The 23,337-nt window shown below is 41.1% G+C and overlaps 1 protein-coding gene across 2 annotated transcripts in view; it reads left to right on the plus strand.

The window, feature by feature from the left end:
• CSMD1 (CUB and Sushi multiple domains 1) overlaps nucleotides 1-23,337 on the plus strand; it is a 2,032,824-nt gene that overhangs the window by 1,278,578 nt on the left and 730,909 nt on the right. For both annotated transcript variants that reach the window (XM_055289255.2, XM_055289263.2), the window contains exon 7: nucleotides 3,070-3,147. In XM_055289255.2, the coding sequence (XP_055145230.2) occupies nucleotides 3,070-3,147 (78 nt within the window). The remainder of the gene's footprint in view (nucleotides 1-3,069; nucleotides 3,148-23,337) is intronic.

The raw sequence follows: 23,337 nt of genomic DNA on the forward strand, positions 1-23,337 counted from the left end.
ACTCTGGCCGTCCTCATTGCTGCACTCACATCAGCGCCAAGACAGTTTACAGTTTACGAATGCAGCCTCACAAAGTTACCCTATATGGTCTAAAAAGGGGAGGCATGAATAATCCACCCCTTGTTTAGCATATCATCAAGAAATAACCATAAAAATGGGCAACCAGTGGCCCTCAGGGCTGTTCTATCTATGGAGTAGCCCTTCTTTTATTCCTCTATTTTCTTAATAAAATTGCTTTCACTTTAGCCTGTGGACTCACCCTGAATTCTCTTTTTGCGTGAGATTCAAGAACCCTCTCTTGGGATCTGGATCACGACCGCTTTCCAGCAACAATATGGCAATAAATACTAAAATATCATAGGCAACACCCATCCCTGTGAACAAGGAGGGGCCACTGAATTAGAAGGATCCCAAACAGGGTGGAGTTCTGGAAGCAAAGGGCAGAAAGTACTTTCAGGAGGAAGTTGCTGATTGTTTCAGAGTGAACAGGAGGATGGACATTCGACCAAAAGATTTAGCAGCAGAGAAATTACAGCTGATGGGATTTAAGAGAGAATGGGAAGAGATGCAAAGAGAACCGTTCACCTGAGGGGTTTCCTCCCTCATGTCCACAGGGAGTAGGGGCAGCAGCATCTGCAAAGGAATGTGGAGGGAAGGATTCCTTTCTGTCTGCAGGCTGTGTGCCTTTTAAAAAACTGTTTGCAGGCCGGGCGCAGTGGCTCATACCTGTAATCCTACCAATTTGGGAGGCCAAGGCGGGAGGATCACTTGAGGCCAGGAGTTTGAGACCTGCAGCTGTGAGCCTTGCTTCCTGATATGAGCAGGCGGAGTCATAATTCCTATCTCAGTTGGCTGTTGGAAGGACGGAGGATGCTTCCTAAAGTGAAAAATACTGTACAATGTCGCTGCAAAGAGGCTAACACATGAGATCAGGGACTCTGAGAGGTAGATCCCAAGAGGCATGCTCTCCAGGTGCATCAGAATACACAGGAGCTAAGCGTAGGGAGACCAGAAAAGAAGCAGGTGTTTAGTGACATCAGTAAGGGAAGTCAGTCCCAAAGGGCAATTGTCCACCTAAGCCCAGCCCTCTGAATGTCAGCGATTTGAAAAGAGTAACAATCACTGCCACACACAGTCGGTTACTGAGTTGGCTGGACTCAGGACACCATGCTAAAGACGGTGCATTGATCATCTCCAGTTTTACACAGTCTTGGCATCCTGGCATTGTATTTAGTCAGAGTTTTCCAGAGAAAAAAAGCCAGTTGGTCATATGTGTGTGTGCCTGTGTGTCTGTATATTTATTTATACAGTTGACTGTTGAACAACATGGGTTTAAACTCCATGGATCCACTTATCTTCAGATTCTTTTCAATGAATATATTGAAGCGTATTTTGGAAATTTGTGACAATTAAGAAAAAAACTTACAGACAACTCTTATAGCCTAAAAATGTCGAAAAAAAAATCCGAAAAAGGTGTGTCATGAATGCATAAAATATATGTAGATACGAGTCTATATTTTAAGTAACTGTTTATGTTATTGGTAAGGCATCTGGTCAACAGTAGGCTATTTTCAGTTATGTTTTTGGGGGAGCCAAAATATATACTCATGTTTTTAGCTGTGTGTGGTGGTTGAGGTGTGGTCAGTGCCCCAACCCTTGTATGCTTCAGGGGTCTCCTGTATATACTTCATATCTGTATGAATCTCCTCACATGCATGTGTACACACACACACACACACACACACACACAGATTTACTATAAGGAACTGACTCACGTGATTATGAAGCTGACAAGACCGAAGACCTGCAAGGGGTGAGTCAGCAAGCTGGAAAGGAGGAAAGCCAGTGTCTTAGCTCCAGTCAGAAGGCAGAAAAAAAAAAAAATGCTGCTCCAATTAAAAGCCCATCAGGCAGGAGGAAGTCTTGCCTCCTCTGGGGCAGGTCAGCCTTTTGTTCTATTTGGGCCTTCATCTGATTGTACCAGGCCCACCCACACTGGGGAGAGTCATCTGCTTTCCTCAGTCGGCTGATTGAAGTGTTAATATCATCTGTGACATTCTCACAGACACACCCAGAATCTCCTGTGGCCCAATGTCTGAGCACCTTGTGGTGCAGTCAGGTTAACACATAAAATTAACCTTCACACCTATTTATACATAGAGTCACAGGCTCAGAGGCAAGTAACTTACCTAGGTCATGGGGCCACCATTTTGTAAGCAAAGATTTGCGGCCGATCTGCCTGCTTGCAGCTGCCGTAGGTCCAGTCTCATATGGGGACCTCAGAAATGTTTCCACTGGGCACTTAGTGAAGCCAAGTGTGGGATTGCTTAGAATATCATAACATTTTATATTCTACAATCACAAGATGCATCCCCCATTTTTTTCCACAACTGACCAATAAAAACACAGTGAAACTTCTTAAATGTTTAATGCAGGACCTAGGAAATCAAGAAACATATTTAACTCTTAGAATTATGATGGTAGAAACCAGGATGCTCTGTGCCTTTTGCACAGCCTGGAAAGTGTCTGGAGGGAGTGGTGGTGTGTAGCACTTTATAGCACGTATAGCATGCCTTTCCTCTACTTCCTCCCCATCCATACAGATTTGCTAAATTGTAAGTGACTAAATGAATATAGGAATACATGAATGAGCAACTGGCATTTTTATCTAAACTTTTTCATGATTATAGCAAAGTTAGACAACTCTGTAGTCAGGATAGTTACATCAAGTGAGTGATCTGCCTAAACACTTTGGGAAATGATAATGATTTGTGGAATCTGCCACTCCTAGTGGTAAATAGGATTGGATGTGTAAAGTCAATGGCAGCACGTATTATTTTTAGCTTCTAACACTGATATTGTAAGATATGATCTTGCTGCTTGATAGCCTCAAATTAATTATTTACAAGCTCTTTGACTTCATTCACTTGGTATCATTCACCTCTTAGAACATTTCCGATTTTCAGGGGTTGATAGAAAGCAGTCACGACTGGAAATGCTGTGTGGATACAACATGGTTTTATGATCTCCAAGTCTTACCTGCTAATGGCTTGGTTTTGTTTCTTCCAGTGAAAAAGGCGATTGAGTTGAAGTCAAGAGGAGTCAAGATGCTGCCCAGCAAGGATGGAAGCCATAAAAACTCTGTCTGTGAGTCCCTTTGCTTTCTATATGAAGATTGATATGCCCTTGTAAGGGGGAGCAGAGGAGAGAATGGAGCCGTTAAGGAGAAGCGATCCCACCCACCGCCTTCCCCACGTTCTCTCTTCCTTCTTTTCTATAACCAAAATCATTTTCTGGGAGAAAGAACATACACTAACTTCACTTTGTTAGGGAGGAATGTCCTGGTGGTTCTAACTCCTAACCATGTCTTACATCTGCCCTGATCACTGTCTGAGACTGGACCCTCCAGATGTCTCTCTTAAGTAAATGTGACACGGTCAGGCATTTTCATACCAGTCTTTCTCCATCCTAGCACACCCCACACACACCAGACCAGACTGATCTCTGGAAAAGAGAAGTCGGTTCTTCTCTTTTGTGTATTAAAATGTTATTGACCATTCACTGCCTGGAGAGTAAAGTAGCTTTTGGGCAATGTCTACGTCCTTCCAAAGAGAAAACAAGATCTGCAGAGATGTTTGGCTGATGACTTTTGCATGTGCCCAGGACCTGGTAGACACCAGATCAATAGCTGTCGGAGGAATGAAGGTGTCTGCCGCACCTGCCATTTTGGTGCCTTCTCCTCAATGCCTGTCATCATCACTCAGCCATAGGAAGCCCTGGCCATGCCTGGACTGGGTCATGGTGATTCTCTGCCAGAAGGGCCCTTTGTCCTTCAGCTGAAAGCCGGCAGCCTGTGTGCTTCTTGGAGACTCACTGTGCAGACCCTTCTTTCTCTGCAGGTGCAGTCAGCTCTCCACTGGTTTTGCTCCCCCACGCCCGTACACATGTCATAACAGTTACTGGGTACCAGCTTCACTGAGAGTTTGCTTTTCTTACAAACGATGGATGAGTACCCTCTACTGAGATACCAAGTGGGTTGGCTTCTGGTAGGGGCCGTTTTCTGGTCATGCATCTTCTCGGACTTTCTACCCATTGGGTTGTGTTTTCTACGCTTCCCTGGCAACCTTTTCATGTGATGTTTCTAGCCTTGCTCTGTGGGTGCGCCTGTCCCTGGTGTTTTGCATCTGTGGATGTTGTTTTTCCGTTGCCTAGCAATTAGTGGAAGGGCTGGGATGGACATCTGAACCCCCTCGGGTCAACCAATTCTGTTTACATCTGCATGCTAGAGCAGGCTTCTGCATGAAGTTTTATATGCAACAAATATTCTGCTAAAACTAATAAAAGAAACAATCAAAGTCTTTTGACAACGACACTATAGATTGACCTACATCTTCATCACTTTAGGATTTCCTGACAATTACTTGTGTGACAATAATCCATACTCTGTGCTCAGTCTTGCGCAGGTTGAGAGGACAGAGAGATAAACCTGTACCCTGGGCCTCAGAGGCAGAGAGGAGCCACCACACTCTGACTACCCCTCCGGTCTTAGCTCTCTGCCACTTCCAAAAAAAAAAATAACAATCAATCTGTAAATGTTTGCATGGCACTTTCTACAGAATAATCACAGCCAGTCACCCTTTAATGAAATTAAACTGGAAAAGGATGGGAAAACTGAAGGGAAAAAAAATCTGAGAAACAGTCGAAGGAATAAATGGTTTTTTAAAAATACATTTTAAAATTTTGATATTGTTAGCTTTTAGTGTAGAATGTTCTGTAGAGGGAGATATAGTATTTATAATAGTTTGAAAATGATTTTTATGATAAAACCCTGCACAAATGATCTAAAGTTCAATGTAGAACCACGTATCTGGCCAAACTCTTTTATTAAATCAATATCAGGTTGGATATCCGATCAATTGGGCATCAGATTTTTCTGCTACTACAACATTTAGGCAGAGCTTTTTTTCTTTTGTAATAAGGAGAATATCTCTTCTGTCCTAATCTGAACACAAATTGACATATGCATAATGACTCATTTGGTATTAGAAAGCGTTCTGTCCTTTCTTTTAATAGTATTAAAGTATTTGTCAGACATGGGAATTAATCATTAGAGAAAATGAGGAATGGAAACCGTGAGCCTTGTAAGACGAGGAAGGTAATCAATGGTAATGTGTCATTCCAGAGAAAGGTATGACAGAGAAAATGAAATTGTTTCACTGGTGAAAGGACATAGGGTTTGAAGCCAGAGATGCAAGGATTCTGTAGCTGTGCAAGTATGTGCCTTATTCAAGTTCAAATGTCATCGCTTACACAATTATTAATAAAATAGTAATCCTTTCCATAGGGTTGTCACTCAGGTAAATCAAGAGGGGTGTAAACTGCCTGTTCCAGAGTGTGGCATGCAGTGGGCATTCTGTACACTTTAAGGGCCTTCCATAGTAAATGGAGGGAAGTGAACCACACGGGGCGAACGGCAGGGGAAGTACGCACAGGCCAGGCCACGTTCCAGCACGTGGTGCGTGCCTTCGGCGTTCCCACCATGAGCCCTGTTTCCTCTTCAGCACCTCATGAATCCCTTCCCATGTGTAAGAGACTGAGTGTGAAAGTGCTTTACGTTCTTGATAACCACGGTGACACTGGCTGCCCAGATCCCTGTTGCTGACATGAGGATTTCATCTTCTGTCTACAGGGAGTGAAGTGCTGGTGCCTTCAGTGGAGACCTCATTCCTTTTCAAGCCATTCCATTAACTTGAGTCTCTCCGCTTCTGCTTCACCCCAAGACCTGGGTTCCTCTGGGAGACCACGGCTCTTGAGATTCTAGACATTAGATCTAAGCCCACAAACCTCTCCCGCAGAAGTGATATAATCGTTTCCCCAACTAAGGGTTTTGTTGCAGATATGACAAAAGATTTATGGGAAATGTCTAGCTCAGGGTCTGCAGGCGCTGTTAGCTCTTGTTCCACAGCCCCCTCTGTTTACTTCCGTCTTAGTGTTTTTTATTCTGTAAGCTGGACATTTTTGTTTGTTTATGATCGTTCTTTTTCATAAGACACCTCTGGGAGTAAAAGAAGTGACAGCAGCGGCCAGGGAATTATCTGTTCACTGTAGAGTGTGAGGCTGTCCCTGTTAAGAAGTTTTCATCCAGTGCTGGCTTCAATGAAGCCACGCAGGGGTGGACCCTGCTAGCAGCTCTTGTATTCTACCCGTGGGAAGCACCAGGGCCTGGACGGGAGGCTGAGCTGCCTCCTACAGTCCCCTGAATCTGTCTCTTTTCCAAGGCACAAAAATCAGAGGTCACAGCTCTTTGCAAAGGGTGACCTTATGCGTTCATCTCCCTCTAGATTTCAGCACCAACTTTTGCCCCTTGTTGCCTCCAGCCTAGAAAGCAGCCACAGCTCAGTGGCGACTCCTTCCCGTGCCACTGCCCTGTCCCTGGTGATGTCCCCAGATTCACCCTTTTGTAAACAGAGCCTTTGAAAGTAGCCTTGCCTTACTGGGTTCTTCTCCAAATGACATCTGTTTCCTGATGGGACCCTGTCATGGTGATAGAAAATGTTCAAGGTTTTGGTGAATTCAAGAGGGCAAGTTCTACCCAAAGTTCTAGATGTTTAAAAAGTAAAAATGAAAGCAAACACTGGGCAAAGCAAGAAATCCATGCCGTCTGACTATATCAGATCCACCCAAAGTCCTGTTCATTATTACCCTCACCTCTGCTCACTGTCGGGGCATCAGCAAGAGTTTAGGAAGTGCAGGAAGAGAAAGAGAGAGATGATAGCAAGGAATGGGAGAATTTCCCTGACGGCCTCAGGAAACTTGCAATTTGATAATTAAACAGATCAAGGTCACTGGTCTGGTTGTCTAAGGTGTTATCCAAGCTTGTTGTCTCATGACCAAGAAAGTTGAGGGGCGTGGCCACAAAGGCTGAGGTTGGAGTGAATGTTTAATAAGCAAGAGATGAAAGCTTTTCACAAGGGAGAGGGGATCCCGAATGGGTTGCCGCTTTTACAGCGGAATTAAAAAGCTTTTATGAGAAATTCCTCTTATCTCTGTAGCTGTTTGAATAACTTTTCTAATCTATAAAGCTGTCCGCATAACTACCCCTTATTTATCTAGTTGCGGTTATGTCCCTAGGCAAGTACAAAGCACCACTTCTCTTGTTTGTAAAACTGTGGATTTGTTTTAGGGAAGCCACCTCCTCCCTGTGTGAGTTCCCATGGAGTCTAATGTGTATATGCCTGAAAAAGGGAGGAAACTTTTTCCTGGGAGCTGGCTAATCACACAAAGAACAGAAGGCTTCTGTGCTGAATACTGCTTGCTCATCTGTCCAGGTGCAGCCTGCTTCTGTACTGGAACCTGCCTGCTCATCTGTGCAGGTGAAGCCTGAGTTTTCGCAGGCGGCTCTATTTTTGCCTGTAGCTGTGATTTTTTAGGCTGGCTGCTTATCCGAGGACCAGCCTTCACTGTCTAACTGACTGGTTTTTCCTTCTGCTGCAGTGATGGAGGACTGTTCTAATTATAAGACTTAAGAGAGTTAAGGTTTTCTGGTTTTGTTTTTTGAGATGGAGCTTCACTCTGACACCCAGGTTGGAGTGCAGTGGCAGGATCTCAGCTCACTGAAACCTCTACCTCCTGGGTTCAAGCGATTCTTCTGCCTCAGCCTCCCAAATAGTGGGGACTACAGGTGTGTGCCACCGTGTCCGACTAATTTTTTGTATTTTCAGTAGAGATGGGGTTTCACCATTGGCCAGGCTGTTCTCAAACTCCTGACCTCAGGTGATCTTCCTGCCTTGGCCTCCTTAAGTGCTAGGATTACAGGCATGAGCCACGACGCCCAGCCAAGAGTTAAGTTTATACAGATATGTAATACCTGGCCACAGATTTAAAACAAACTCCTGCTTGTTTCACTTGAAAGATCAAAGTGCCTGTGTTTGGAAGTTGTGCACATTCCACAGGCTCATCTATTCCTCTGCTTCTTCCTGCTAGGACAGTGGAATTTTTCTCCTGGACCTACCTTGATTTTACCTTTAGTTCAAGATGAGCCCCTTGAGAGTTTGGGATTTTCCCGTCCGTGACCCACAGATCACACAGCAAACCTCCTCATTCCCTGACAGCCCAAGCTACCAGTACATTGCGAGTATCTAGTGATGAATGAATGAATGAATGAATGAATGAATGAATGAAAAGACAGAAAAGAATCTCTCTGTGCTTTGGAACAAAAGTCCTATAGATTCTTTCGTTTATGCCTCCTAATCTGATGAGTCTTTTGTGAATTTTGCTTTGGGAACTGAAGTTCATCAGCTTCCTTACACAGCCTTGCTTTCAACCCCTGCAATTCGTTTCATCACTAACACGCACAAAACCTAACCACATAGTGCAGCACGACTAGAGTCTTTAGAGATATTTCAACTCTTCTGTGTGGTGAGGGCGACTGTCAACATTAAGTGTAGAATAAGAAGATTTAGAATTTCCTTTTGCACCAGCTTGTAATCAATAATGTTTGAAGAAAAACCCAAAGATATTAAGATAGTCCTTAGTATCTTAAATGTCTAAGTATTTTGTAATTAGATGCATAACATGCTCTAAATTTTGAATCAGTTTAATCTTGGAAAAAATGCAATGTAAATGGGCAACATTATGTCTCAAAAAGGGCTTCTGGAATAAACTGAGCAAGCACCCATCCCCATCTTCTTTCTCACCCTGAGTGATGGTAAACTGCTCTTTATTCTGAAAGTAGATTATTTCAATATCAAAGAAATTATTAAACTGATACTATATACATTTGTTTGTTGTTGAGACAGAGTCTCGTTCTGTCACCCAGGCTGGAGTGTGGTGCAATCTCGGCTAACTGCAACCTCCACCTCCCAGGTTCAAGTGATTCTTCTGCCTCAGCCTCCTGAGTAGTTGGGATTACAGGCATGCGCCACCATGCCCAGCTAATTTTTGTATTTTTTAGTAGATATGGGGTTTCAGCATGTTGGAAAAGCTGGTCTTGAACTCCTGACCTCAGGTGATCCGCCTGCCTCTGCCTCTCAAAGTGCTGGGATTGCAGGTATGAGCCACCGCCCCTGGCCAACACTCTGTTTTTTAATGATGGTAACAGCACTTGTCATTTCTTCTTCTTCTGAGCATTCTCCTTGGCAGAAACCAGTTTTAGCAGCTCTCAATTTGAGGATTACTAAAGTAGATGATCTGTTGGTACCCTTCTAACTCCAAAATATGTACATCTGCAGGAAGAAAGATAAGCAAAACATTGGTTGCTATTTTGAACTACAGATTTTTCCCCCATGTAAAGTTAAAGACAAATGACTTGACCAATTCAATATTGATTTGTTGTAGCTCACTCAGATGAGCTGATGGGATATGCTGTGTATGGAGGAGCATTTGCAGTTAAAACAGTTTGTAGCCATGCTGGATGGGGCAGTTAATCCAGAACCATTACTTAATAAAAAGCTGATTTTTTTTAAATGTGGAAAATTGAGCAGTCTAATGCATTGCCTTTATGCCCCGGGAAAAATAACAACACAACATTACAAAATAAATGCCCCTGGAATTCTCCTGTATTCAACCATAAACGTTCACTTCCTTGCCCTTTGTTTCCATTGGGCAATCAATGTTTTCTCACCCTGGAAAAAAAAAAAAAAAAGACCTGAGGCAAAACAGAATGATATTCATCGCAAGTTTCCAAAGAGACAGTTCAGTTAATGAAAAGCAATTGATGGAAACTTGTCCTTCATAATGACATACAGCGGTTCCATCTCCCTCTGGCTTTTCTTGTGGCTCAGGCATAATTTGGAAGGGCAGATTTTAAAACTTGTAGCTCTGTTTTTAGAAGGCTAAAGTGGTGTCTCAATTACTGTATACACTTAATGATGTAATTATAACTGTAGAATGTTTGGATTGTCTTTTTTAAATACCCCAACTGGTTGAACCATTTTCCGAAATATACTGCAGAAAATAATTGTCCGCTAGTATTTATCCAATTATAATTATAATATTCATAGTTTTAGTTGTCTTAAGTTTGGAATAATTTATGAAGAAATAAAATATACTAGTGGGTAATCTTCTCTTAATCGTTAAATTCCAATATGCTAAAAAAAAAATAAGGTTTATTCCTATATCCTGAAGAGTCTCTTGCCCTCATGTCAGCCTCTGAGTTTAGCATTGTAACCACCAGCAACAGGCTCAGTTCAGCCCAGGGACAGGCGTCAGCAACTGTCATCTCTCTGGGACCTGTAGAAGCTGAGAGAAAGGAAAAGAGAAGCCATGAATTATCATGAATAGGGCTACCATGAGAAATAAAAGAGAAGAAAATCAGCTCACTCACGTTCATCTTCGGAAAGTTGTCCCGAGGTGATCCAATTCCAGAATGGACTGAGGCGGATTATGTGGCTTGGCGTGCCTTTCTCTTCTACCGGCCAGAAGTTTCTATCCACGGGCTTAATTGGGAGTCACGTTGGTGTCTAACAGGCATCTCTCTCACTCTTACCTGTCGCAGAAGAAGCCTGTGACTTCCACCATTCAGTCCCTCGACCTTCACACCACCCCTCTCTCTGGCCTCTTGGTGAGCCCTGACTGCCCCCCAACATATCCCAAGCCTTTTTTGTTACCTCCAAACCACCACTGCCCCTCACCCGTATCATCACATCATCCTCAGCCTCTCCCTGCCCTGACAAAGTCCCACCCTGCAACCAGAGGGATCTGAGTGAAATATCAGTAGAACCACATCCTTCCTCTGCTCCAGACCCTCAAACGTTTCCCATCACAGGCAGAATAGTCCACATTCCTCATGAAGACCCGAGACCTCCTTTCCTCCCACCCTCGCATCCTGGTCCTCTTGGTTTCTGCACTGTTTCTTGAGGACATTGGACATGCAGCCACCCCAGGGACTTTGCTCTCCTCTCTCCTCAGCCTGAAATGATGTCCCAAAGAAGCCACATCACATCCTCCCTTCCTCACATCATTTCTTAAAATCCACCATCTGTGGCAGCTGTCACTGATCACCCTACCTAAATATCATGTATCTTGAGCATCCACAGCTTCTCCCGTCCAAGTACCAACCCGGCCTGACCCTTCTTAGGTTCTGAGATCAGGTGCATTCAGGGTGGCAGAGCTGTTGACTTGAGCATCCACAACTTCTGTCTTCTTCTGATACTTGCTCTGTTTTTCTAAGTTATTATAACATATCATATATACATATACGTGTATGTTTATTTGAGTGTGTATCATAAACACACACATAAAGTAACCCTGTTCATTTCATTTCTCTCACATCTCCCAGTAGAATATAAAGTGAACTCCATGAGGGCAGGTATATTTTCTTTTTTAAAAAATTATTTTTCATATTTTTCCATAAGTTATTGGGGTACAGGTGGTATATGGTTACATGAGTAAGCTCTTTCGCGGTGATTTGTGAGATGTTGGTGCACCCATTACCCGAGCAGTATACGCTCCACCATATTTGTTGTCTGTTATCCCTTGCCCCCCCTCCCACTGTTCCCCCCACATCCCCAAAGCCCATTGTATCATTCTTAGGAGGGCAGGCATATTTTCTACTTTGTTCTCTGATCTCTGCTAAGAATTTATAAGATTCCCAGGAACACAACAGATGCTCAGTAAGTGTCGGTGAATTGAATAACCAAGGGATGTAGTTATGGGATATAACCCAGGGATGTAGTTATGGGATATAACCCATGGATGTAGTTATGGGATATAACCCAGGGATGTAGTTATGGGATATAACCCAGGGATGTAGTTATGGGATATAACCCAGGGATGTAGTTATGGGATATAACCCAGGGATGTAGTTATGGGATATAACCCAGGGATGTAGTTAGGGGATGGCGTGTTGTGTGGGAAGAGGGTGCTCATGTTTTTCTTCAATTAGATTTTTATATTTCACATTTTCACTCACGCATTCAATGGTCCCTCGTTGCGGAGCATCCAGCAGCTGTCATAAAGATGGTCAGCATCTGTTCCTTCCCCAGGAGAAATTACAGTCTTGTGGTGTTTCAGATCACCAGTAAATATTTGTCACACAGAGTGCTGTCATAATGGCAGCAACATTTATTGATGATTGAGTAAAAATGGAAATTCACTTTATTTCAAAATATTAGTAGATCCACGCAGAAAATATAGAAATCCATAGAAATAGAGGATGCAAAGCCGTAGGAAAGCAGGGCCATGTGAGACGCCACCAAGTCGTCTTTAAAGGACTTCCTCCGTGGCTGAAATGTCTTATCTATAGACTTGCTAGGTACTGGCTAAGAGAAAACTGTGCCCATTATCAAAATGTTATGAGTTATATGGAGAAAAGCACAAATAATTAAATAATTCATCAATGTCAATTAAACACACTAGTTTCAGAATCATGATACCCACTGCATGGAAGGAAACAGGAACATTATGAGAAATTTTTCAAGTTTCTGTCACAAAGTGATAGTACCTGGTAACAAAAACTAATTGTCAGTCTAAATTGTGTGGTCTAGTCAGTCAGAAAAGATGCTGTAATATACTGATTTTCCTCCATCCCTGTGCTGAAGGAGTTCATTTGTTACTAAGTCAATGGCTGAGACATGCTTGCTCTTAGGAAGGTCATTTGAAGAATTTCAGCGAAATGCTTGCTGCCTTTCTGCAGAGTGCTTCGCTCGATCCAGAGCTTGAGGTGGGATGTGGGTGCAAGTAGGGTGGGATGAAAGGAAAGGAGAATGGAGTGAGGACCTTCATCAGCCTGGACGCCTGACTTAGAACCCAGGATATCAGAGAACAGAAGTTGTGACATGTCCCCTAATCCTTTCAATTGCAAATGATGTTTACGTAGTTTCAAGCTCAGAAACTTTATTTCAGAAATCATTTTCCCACGGACATTTTCATCAGGCCATAATTTTCCAGATAAACAGATATATTTTCGCTCTATTAGTCCGCATATGGATAATCTTCGCTAATGAACATGATCCTCTTTACTCATCTATGAGAAACACATTTTGCTTCACAATAATATTGTTAAGGAATACCAGGCGTGTTAGTAGATTGCCAGAAATGCCTCTCGTCATCAGGTCTTTCTTTTAGGGACATGAGTGACGTATTAGGAACGTGTGATTTATCTGAATGGTAGTAGACCAGAGTGATTTCTAACACTGCTGCAGAAACAGGCATGCCTGCTAATACGTGTGCCAGATTTCTAGCACTAAGTGCTGTAGATCTTGCTTTAAAGCAGATTTTGACGGTGGGAAAAATAATAGCCACATTAACCTCTAACAGTAGTATAAAGGCTTAATAAAACAAGAAGGATAATTGCTCTGATCTACCTTGCTCCATCATAAAATGTAATAATTTGGAGTTTTGCAATTGTTAAAGACCCTGTTTTCTTAGCAAAGATCCATCTCCATGTAGCACAAATATAGTAGATTATAAAAAATGCTTCATCAATCAGGTAAGTAAATTATGCTTGCAGTTTCTAAACAGGCCTTGGTGACTGCAGGAGCTAAAATATCTTTTCAAGTGCTATGGAAAATATTGCTGTGAAGGGCATTGCCGTCTAGATACATTTGAGAACAGCATCACTGGTAACTAGAAGCAAAACAAGATGATTCATCAATTATTCATTATGCGGTTTACATAATACAATTTTTTAAATAACCAGAAAAAAGGATCTATTAAAATACATAAAACAATATATAGCCTGATTGGATTACAGGTGGTTAAATTGAGTTGTAACCATAGAAGTAAAATGCTTTTCAAGTGGTTTCAGCATACAATTAAAGAATATAATTGGTTCACTAAAGGGAAAAACTCACTTGGCCTAATGACTAGAGAGCACATTCTTTTACCTCAACTAGTGAATGAGAAACAACCTAGAGATGATGGCAGACCTAAAAACAGAAATATAAATTTTAGCATTTCCATCACTACTTTTTAGAAGTGCAATGTAACACATGAATTTCATCAACTTTTGTAAAAGAAAATAACTAAATAACTTTCTATTCCTATGTAATTGGTTGTGGAAATCTCTGAACCTCTGGAGGATTATGAATTATTCATGTTTGGCGCCCACGCAGTCAAAACAATTCCAGCAGCAGTCAGAAGGGGGAACTGCTGTATTGTTGTAATAAAATCATCTTACATGATCAAGTCTTTGTTAGTGAGTAACTAAAGTCAGAAACTTTAAAAAGTAAACTAATCATTGAGTCTTTCTTATCAATTAAAGAATTCCATTTTATACACAAGGAGACTAAGTCAGCAAGATAATTAATTAGCCTTGATATAAATGTAATGAAGAGACCGAGGATTAAATATCAAGATGAACTCAGATGATCAAAGGGATTTCAGAAAAAGTACACATCTCTTAAGCCTCGTTTTATTTAAAACACATTTTAAAGGTGTAAGGAGAAAACCAAAAATGTTTTCAGGTTAAGTCCTTTCGTTAGAGTGCTTATAGAATTACAGAATCATGAAATTGAAACTAAGTTCCGTTTTCCAGAGAGAAATCAGTTTTGCCCAGACTTGATAATTTAGCCTCACTGAATGAAAAGTTTCAAAAAAAAAAAAAAATCCAATTTAGACTGAATGATGATTTTGCTCATTATTGATGACCTAGCAATATTGGGCCTTCAGTTATTCATGGCATTAGGAGAAGCTGCTGCCTTGCTTCTGCCCTCAATGGAAGAGGAACATGACCACATTCAGAGGGACCCATGACCTACTGGATCCTGGGGCCTGTACAGTCTACAGTCCCAAACTCTACAGTCCACGTGGCCCATATATAGAAGGCAAAACGACTGATAAAGTGTTCTCTTTCATAAATCTATTTTCATGGGCGTTCAAATGAGCTACACTAATATAGAAATAAGTGAATTTAAAATATGGGAATAAATTTTAATTCAAATGATAAAGAGTAGAAGAAATACATTTTACAAACTCCTGTTGACCTTGTTTCCATATTTTTGACCCCTAGTTTATAACTTGATCCTACACTTTAAGGATTAAAATGGACAATTGGGTTTCCCTTACTGACCATTGTCTTATCTGCAAAATGGATGAGCTTTAATGTGCAACAGGGTTATATAATGATGACATCTGAATCTTCCAAAGTGCTCACTTTTTTTCTGATCTGTCCAAATTAATTACCACACTACTTGGATTAAATTAGATAATTTAATTACACCAAATGATTATATTGATTTGGTTTAGCATTTCTTTGGTCACATCCCTTGGGTTCATTGCATTTACATTATATTCATGGAGAACAGATATGAAGAAGCAGTCCATGGTAGTTTATGTCAGACAAGAAAAATAAGTCATGTTTGAAGATAGGTAAAAGTATACGACAAGTCAAAGAGATAAGCCAAGGTGAACACATTGGGTAATTAGCGAAGTGCTTTGGAGATGGAAAGCACCGTATTTTGCAAGCACTGCACATTAGAATACTTGCAGGAAGTGCAATGTGCCTGTCTAAATTACCTATTTTATGGTTTGAACTGTCCGTCTGAAAGGCATGTGGGATAACATCAACCATGTGACATCCAAAGAAGGTACGTTTACTATGTATCTGGGAAAATCATGGCTTCAAGTGACAATTCAAGGTAACTGGCATGTCGGACATGTCTCATTCCCTGTCCCCCATAAGAAAATCTTAACAGCTTTTTTTTTGCATGTGTGCAAATATACAAATGGTAGGTCTTCCACAAGTCGCATTTCTGCCATTGGAGAAAACTATCCCATATCTTCAAGTGTAGTTTTTGGAAGGGCTGATTTGTCTTGTTCTTACAAAGATAGAAAATAATTAGAAGAATATCAAATGTGTACAATGAATATATCTTGTAAAAATATAATGGTAATTTCTGTGAAATGAAAAAAAATGCTATTTTAAGTTGGAAAAGTGTTTGCTGGCTGATTTATAATCTGAATCCAGTTCATCATATATTGAATATCCTCAGGCTAGGGTTTAGCTGTCATCCTTCCTTCCAGCCAAACTGCCATTTTACTAACTTTTAAATACAATTTGCTAGAATCTTTCTAATAATTATTTTTAACATATTTCAACCTAAATTTCCTTTCTAGATGCTTTTGTGAAACGCATGAACATTTTCCTCCAGTACTATCATCCTTCAAAATAATATTATTCTTTTATTTGCTGGAAGGCAATGAACAAATATTATATTACTGTTCTCTTCTGTATCTGTGATAAACTCTAATTATCATAAGATAAAGCCAGATTTGTATTTCTCGTGATTTTATATTAATATTCAATCTATCAAGAGGATTAATTGGAGTTTACCTAATAAAAGTGAGGTTTAGCATACAGGACACATTGAGTAATTCTTTTTTTGTGTGGTTACTTGGCATTTCTTATGGGAAATTAAGTGTTTTTTGGTAAAGGGCATTAGCTTGCAAATTCTGCATTGCAGCACTGTAATTTTAGATGGATTAATATCCTTGCCCATGTTCCAAAGTCTTCCAGCATTTATTGCATCTATAAGACAAACCTGGTTTTCAGACAGTGTCTTAAAGGTCCTTGGAAATATGTCCCCCTGTGCTCCTGCAATATCCTTGCACTACACTTCTTCAGTAACCACACACACACACAGACACACACACAGACACACACACACACAAAGGGCCTCCAATTCTGTTGTGATGTTCTTTCTGCCCCGTCACTTTTTCTCTTCCAAATTCCCTTTCATGTCTTCAGCTAATGTCCTAATCATCTTTAAAAACCCAGGTAGGATACAATTTTCGATACTTTTCTTGACATACTCCAAACTGGCAAGCTACACATGGTGCTAATGCTCTGCGATTTCCCCTCACACCCAGAGTGAGTCCAGCAGGTTTCTGTGGTCTTTAGGATCCAGTATTGCTTTATGTCCTGGCTCATTCCTTGCCACTTTCCCCTGGCTCCCTGCATGTTCTGTTACTTGTGCTTGGACCGCTCTTTCCACTTCTTTTTTGGTGTTGCTTTCAAAACAGAATGGCACCTCCTTCCTCCAGGCTCTCTCCCTTCCATTCCCTCTAAAGCCCACGCCAGTTCAGTGGGGCACCTCCTCCACTGCTGTGTCCAGCCACGCAGCCTCCCTCTCATGCCTAGGGCTGACTCTTTCCTTTTCTCCTGAGTTCTGCGTGGTGGGGAGTCTCGGGCCTGGCCTTCCACTCGGCCTGAACCTGGGGATCTCACCCTGCCTCCTGATCTTAAAGACTGTCTCTACGCAGATGCTTTCCCAATTGGTGTTTTCAGCCTGGCCCTCTTCCCCAGACTAATGTGTGCGGCTGTCTGCCTGACACAGTTACTCCCTGGTGTGCAGCAGGCAGGGCTGATGATCAGTCTTCTGGGTGTCAGTTTGGGAAAATCCTCAGCGTGGGTGACCCTTGTCTGTCTCCTCAGCCATCCTGCTGTGCTCCTGGAAGCCCATGTCTAGGAAGTGAGGTGTGGACACCTGAGCATGACCTGGCCCTTCCTGGACTCCACTCCACAGCTATGGCCTCCCTGGGTTTCGAAGGTCCCCGCCCCATCTATGGACACACTCACCTTGCTGGTGAGATCTGTGAGCCCCTCTCCAGCATGTACACACACATACACACACACCACACCACACACAGCACACACACCTATACGCAACACACACACACAACATATAACACCCCAACACATGAAACACACACACACTAACACAACACACATACCCAGCACACACATCCCATACCCAACACACAACACACACACACAATAACAAACACAACACACACTCAAGACACCCAACACACATCTATACTCAACACACACGAAACACACATACAGCACATAACCCACCCTAACACACATGCAGCACACACACTGTAACAAACAGCACACACACACATTTTCTAATGCCCTTTCTGTTTTACTTTTCTCTTTATATATTTTTATTACCTAATAACTACACATATGTATACATTATTTTGTTTATTGTCTCTCTCATGGAATAAGGGTGGGGATTTTAGTGTTCTATTCACTGTAGAGCTGTGCTGGGGACATTGTAGGGCTCAGTAACAATATGTATAATGGATAAATAAATCTCCAGGCGGCTGCCTCCTCCCATAATTTGACCAGCAATTTCAGTATCAAGTCCTAGTATCAATACCCAGCTAAGTCAGCCCACCCACAATCGTCAGCCTGCTCCACACTCTTAACAAAAGTCATTATATTCCACATTACTCAGATTTTATCATTTCTTGGACATCTGACAATAATTGAAAAAGAAATTTGTCATATATATATTTCATTTTCTCCTAGAATATAATCTCATCGATAAGTGACCTTGTCTCCTACTTGGTTATATACCCAGAACATATTATGCCAGTTGTCGTGACAAACATTTGATGAATAGTATTGATTCACTGACTCGTAACCAGTTTTACTCACTATAGCAAATTACCTGACACAGTGTGGGTGACTGTATCTATTGGTATCTATTTATCTCTGTGTATTGGTCTGTATTCAACATCTGGAATAAACGTATGCCTGATTATTACTAAGAAGAACTTTAATATTGTAAACCTTCTTAAGAATTTACCAATATAATATTAATGTTCCTTTGGATAATAAGTTATATCCAAGTTACTCACACAAAAAAACAGGATCACTTTTTTTAACCCTTCTCTTTTGATAATTGAATGGCATTTTGTTAGGATATAAAGATCAAAGGACCATTAGAATATTAACATTTTTCCAAAGAAACAGTACTAATGCCTAATAATATTTTTGCCATGCATATTAGGGTCCAGAGATCTCAGAATAGCCTATAGTAAAAGGCACATGGGCCTCAGAAAAGTTCATTCTCAGAAATTGTTGTGGCCAGGTGCATTGGCTCACGCCTGTTATCCCAGCACTTCAGGAGGCCAAGGCAGGCAGATCATTTGAAGTCAGGAGTTTGAGACCAGCCTGGCCAACATGGTGAAATCCCACCTCTACGAAAAATAGAAAAATTAGCTGTGTGTGGTGACATGCCTGTTATCCCAGCTACTCGGGAGGCTGAGGCAGGAGAGAACACAGGATGTGAAGGTTGTAGTGAGCCAAGATCGAGCCACTGCACTCCAGCCTGGGTGACAGAGGGAGACTCCGTCTCAAAAAAGAAAAAAAAGAATTGTTGTTAAAGTAGAAATGTCTGGTGGCGTGGGTCGAATGAGGCACATCAGAGGCGACAAGCACCACAGACAGCAGCGAGTCTCTTCCCTGAGTCTGTTTCCCTGAGTCTCTTCTTCTGGGTATGTGATTGTAACTTCAAGTTCAGTGGGGTGTATACGAATTGTGGTGGTGGTGGTGAAATCTCAGGATAGCGACTAAGGGGGCTGTGAAGGATTTTGCCCCAGAACACTGAGGGGCATAGGGCATAACAGCGTACAGTCAGGAGAAGCAATCTTGTAGGGCCCTGGTCATTAGCGGCTGGAGTAGGAGACGGCGATGCAGCGGCTTCCCCAGGCCTCTCCAGATGAGTCAGAGGACGATTGTGAAGTTCACTGAGATCTGACCCGGAGCAGGCAGATCGCTGAGTTACGGCTCTGCTGATGATGAGAGCAGATCCCCAGCATCCTGTCTCATGAGCTGGACAAAGACCATCATTCAGGGGAGTGAAATGAGAGCTCTTGAGAGTGTGTTTTCACAGTGAAACATGCTTAATCTTGAAGCCATGGAAGTCATAGATTCAAATTCTGCCTGAAAATATTCAAGTTACAGACTCTCTTTCAACATATTTTTAGATCACTGCAACTGCCTCTTTTTTTAAACCAAGGAGAAATGTTTAAAAAATGGTATTGAGCCTCATTTTCTCAAATTCTAAAATAGGGATAATATTTACCTTATAGGGTTTTCTTTAACTATTTGTTACGTTGCTATAAAACTACTTAACCCAGTGCCTGCCACGAAAGGGCACTTAGGAACAATGTCTGTTGTTATATATTTTTGTTAGGATAGGATAGAAGCCAAAGGTTGGAAGATTATAAAGTTTTGTGTAAATACAATTATTCATTCAGGCAGGTCCCGAGCTTCCTCTTTGGCTATGCCGAGTTTTTAGATGCCTTGCATTGAAACATTAAAATAGAAATTACAGACTGTGTTGCATAAAGGAAGCGTCAATCTTCTCTTCATTAATAGTTTTTTGTTTGTTTGTTTTGTTTTTGTTTTTTGGTTTTTTGTTTTGTTTTTTGAGACAGAGTCTCGCGCTGTCACCCATGACCCATGCTGAAATGCAGTGGCACGATCCTGGCTCACTGCAACCTCCACCTCCCAGGGTCAAGTGATCTCCTGCTTCAGCCTCCTGAGTAGCTGGGATTACAGGTGCCTGTTACCATGCCCGGCTAATTTTTTGTATTTTTCGTAGAGATGTGGTTTCACCATGTTGGTCAGGCTGGTCTCAGATGATCCACTTGCCCCGGCCTCCCAAAGTACTGGGGTTACAGGTGTGAGCCACCAAGCCCGGCCTATTGATACAGTTTTGCTAGAGGATGTCGCCATGTGTGTTACAGAGAAAAAGATACTTTAGTACCAGGGTAATGATGAAACCCATCAGCACTCCCACCCTCACACACAAACATACATTAACGAGTCAAATAATGGGGCCGACTTCTACCTTATTTTAATTTATTTAATTAATTAGTTCAACGTATTTATTGTTATTATTTTATTTATACATTACATGAAATCAATGCTTTTGGGTAATTAGACCACGTATTCAAGGAACCTCAATTTTGCTAGTTTAGAAAATTAATATATGGCTATTTCTTTTTTTTATAAATTAAACTTTATCTTACAACAGTAAGAAAACATTTAAGAGTATCTCAGTACAAACCGTGGCAAAGATGTATCAGCTATGGGCTATATGTAATTCTCACCCTTCCTACAACTGCACACACCCCCTGAGGACAAACACACTAGTGAAGGAATATTTTGAGAGTGGAAGTTATGATACTATCATAGTACCGTTGAATCACATCTCATTAATGTAAAAACACTTGCAAGGGTTGGCTAACTGAAAAGTAGATGATGACTGACAGTCTATTTGGGAGTTGTCCCCCAGTTAGTACAGACATTGCATTGCCCCACAGGTTGAGAAGCCTTGAACACAACTGTGATAGTTTACCCACATGCCGAAGAAATTGCTTCAAATATTTTATCAAAGGCTAGCAAATTTTAGATTCAGGTAATTTTTGTTTTATTTGGTTTTGAGACAGAGTCTCATTCTGTCACCCAGGCTGCAGTGCAGTGATGCGATCTTCCATCACTGCCACCTCCTGGGCTCAAACGATCCTTCTGACTCAGTCTCCTCCCAGGTAGCTAGGATTACAGGTGCGCACCATCATGCCGGGCTAATTGTTGTGTTTTTTGTAGGGACAGGGCCTTGCCCTGTTGCCCAGGCTGGTCTCAAACTCCTGGGCTTAAGTGATCCTCCGGTCTCAGCCTCCTGAGTGATAGGATTACAGATGTCAGCCACTACGCCCAGCCTAGATCAATGTTTGGATTACGTTTATTATTCTTTTATGTTTGATAAAGCAAGAACTCCATTTATTGACCACCCTTACCTTGTTAAAATATTAGGCCTAGGTCAGTACTTACTGGTGAGACTGTATAGCACTTTTACTACTTAATTAATGAACATGATTATTTGCGGCTTTATTTAATTTGAATCAATGTCCATATGAAATGCTGGAAGAAATATCTACTTTAAAGCTCATGTTTTTTGTTAGCCCAGTAGTTTGGAATCATGATGTCTCCATTGAATAGATTGTAATTTTGTCAAAATCACTTTATATCTCGAGGCCTCTGCTATACTTATTGATCATGTTTTCATCACTCAAAAGGGATTGATTATAGTACTTTACTCATAGGATTGATGTGGGGATTAAAGGAGATGACTCATGTAAGGCATTTGGAACCAGGCCTGCCACATAGTAAGCACACTCTAAATATTTCTCTTCGGTGGACTAAGAGTGAACTGAACTGTCCTTAGATGAATGTTGAAGACACACAATGGAAATGGCTCGTCCAGGAACAGAAGAAAATGGAAATGTATGAGAAGAGTGAGAATAAAAACACTTCCTGTCTTCAAGAATCTTTCTACGTCTATCCGTAATTACTTCTAACTATCCTGCCACTTCCTTTCTTCCTGAAACATTCTATAACCAAAGGGGACTGTGGCATTTCTGATGGCATAAGCAAGGGTGGTATGAGGGGAGGACAATACAGGAGTTAACGAGATCATCCAGAGATGACTTAGTCCAATGTTAGTCACAGGCCCCTGATGCTAAGCTGCAAGTTCCATGATTCACTTCATGGTAACTGTGGATGAGTTCGAATGTGGGGAAGTGTGTAGGAACTTGTCTGCAGCTCCCTGAAAGTCATGACATGTGAGATGACGCGCTCTAAGGTTGGGAACAACTTGAAACAAAGGATGGAGTTGTTTGGTTGCTGTTACTTTTCTCATTTTATAATGAGTTGGGAATAAGTGTATCAATCACATTTTTACTTAGATGACCCTTAGATTACCGCTTATAAAAAGAATATTGTACATAATTCTATGAAAAGCCTTGAAAGAGAAGTAACCCTTTTTAATTTTGTAATATTTCATTCATTTAATTTAATTACTTTTCACTTTTTTTAACTTTTTAAGTTTGCTCCTTTGTCAGAGATCTAAGTGGGTCTATTTCTGACCTCTCTATTGTTCTTAATTGATTGCTATCAGTTAATTAACCACTATTACACTGTTCTATTTATTGTACTATTACAGTATACTCTAGCATGTCAGAATCTGTATTATGCTACGGTTTCACCTAGAAACTTTTAAATGTAAATATTTTTTAATTGAGGAGAAAGAGAAATGCAGAGTGCCCTACAGAAATATTGCAGAAGTGCCACTAAATTTCATTTTACTGAAAAATCTAGAATTTGTATTTTTGCCTAGTGGCGTTTTCCCCAGTATTTTATTGTATAAATAATAATTAGGAATATTGCTAATATTTATTAAGCACATGCATTGTAGTAAAGTTTTGCACATGTCATAGAGTAATTTTTCATTATAACTACGTTTCCTCATTTGACATTAGGGAACAGAGACATACAGGATGAGTCATTTGCCTCAAATCATGTAGCAGTGTCAAAGTCTAAAATCTAAATGCAAAGCCCCTCTGTCTAGTTCTCAATTCCTCCTTTAGAAATATCACTGGATGATTAAACTTTCTACTGGCATTTGTAAGGCTTAGCACATTTAAAATTGGTCCTTTACACCTCTATTATAGTCAATTTCAATATAAAAGAGACAGTATTTGTAATTTTGAATAAAATTATACTATCATCTTTGCCCACTTACTCATGCAACA

Source organism: Symphalangus syndactylus, chromosome 1 (assembly GCF_028878055.3).
Source record: "Symphalangus syndactylus isolate Jambi chromosome 1, NHGRI_mSymSyn1-v2.1_pri, whole genome shotgun sequence".
Classification (NCBI taxonomy): domain Eukaryota; kingdom Metazoa; phylum Chordata; class Mammalia; order Primates; family Hylobatidae; genus Symphalangus; species Symphalangus syndactylus.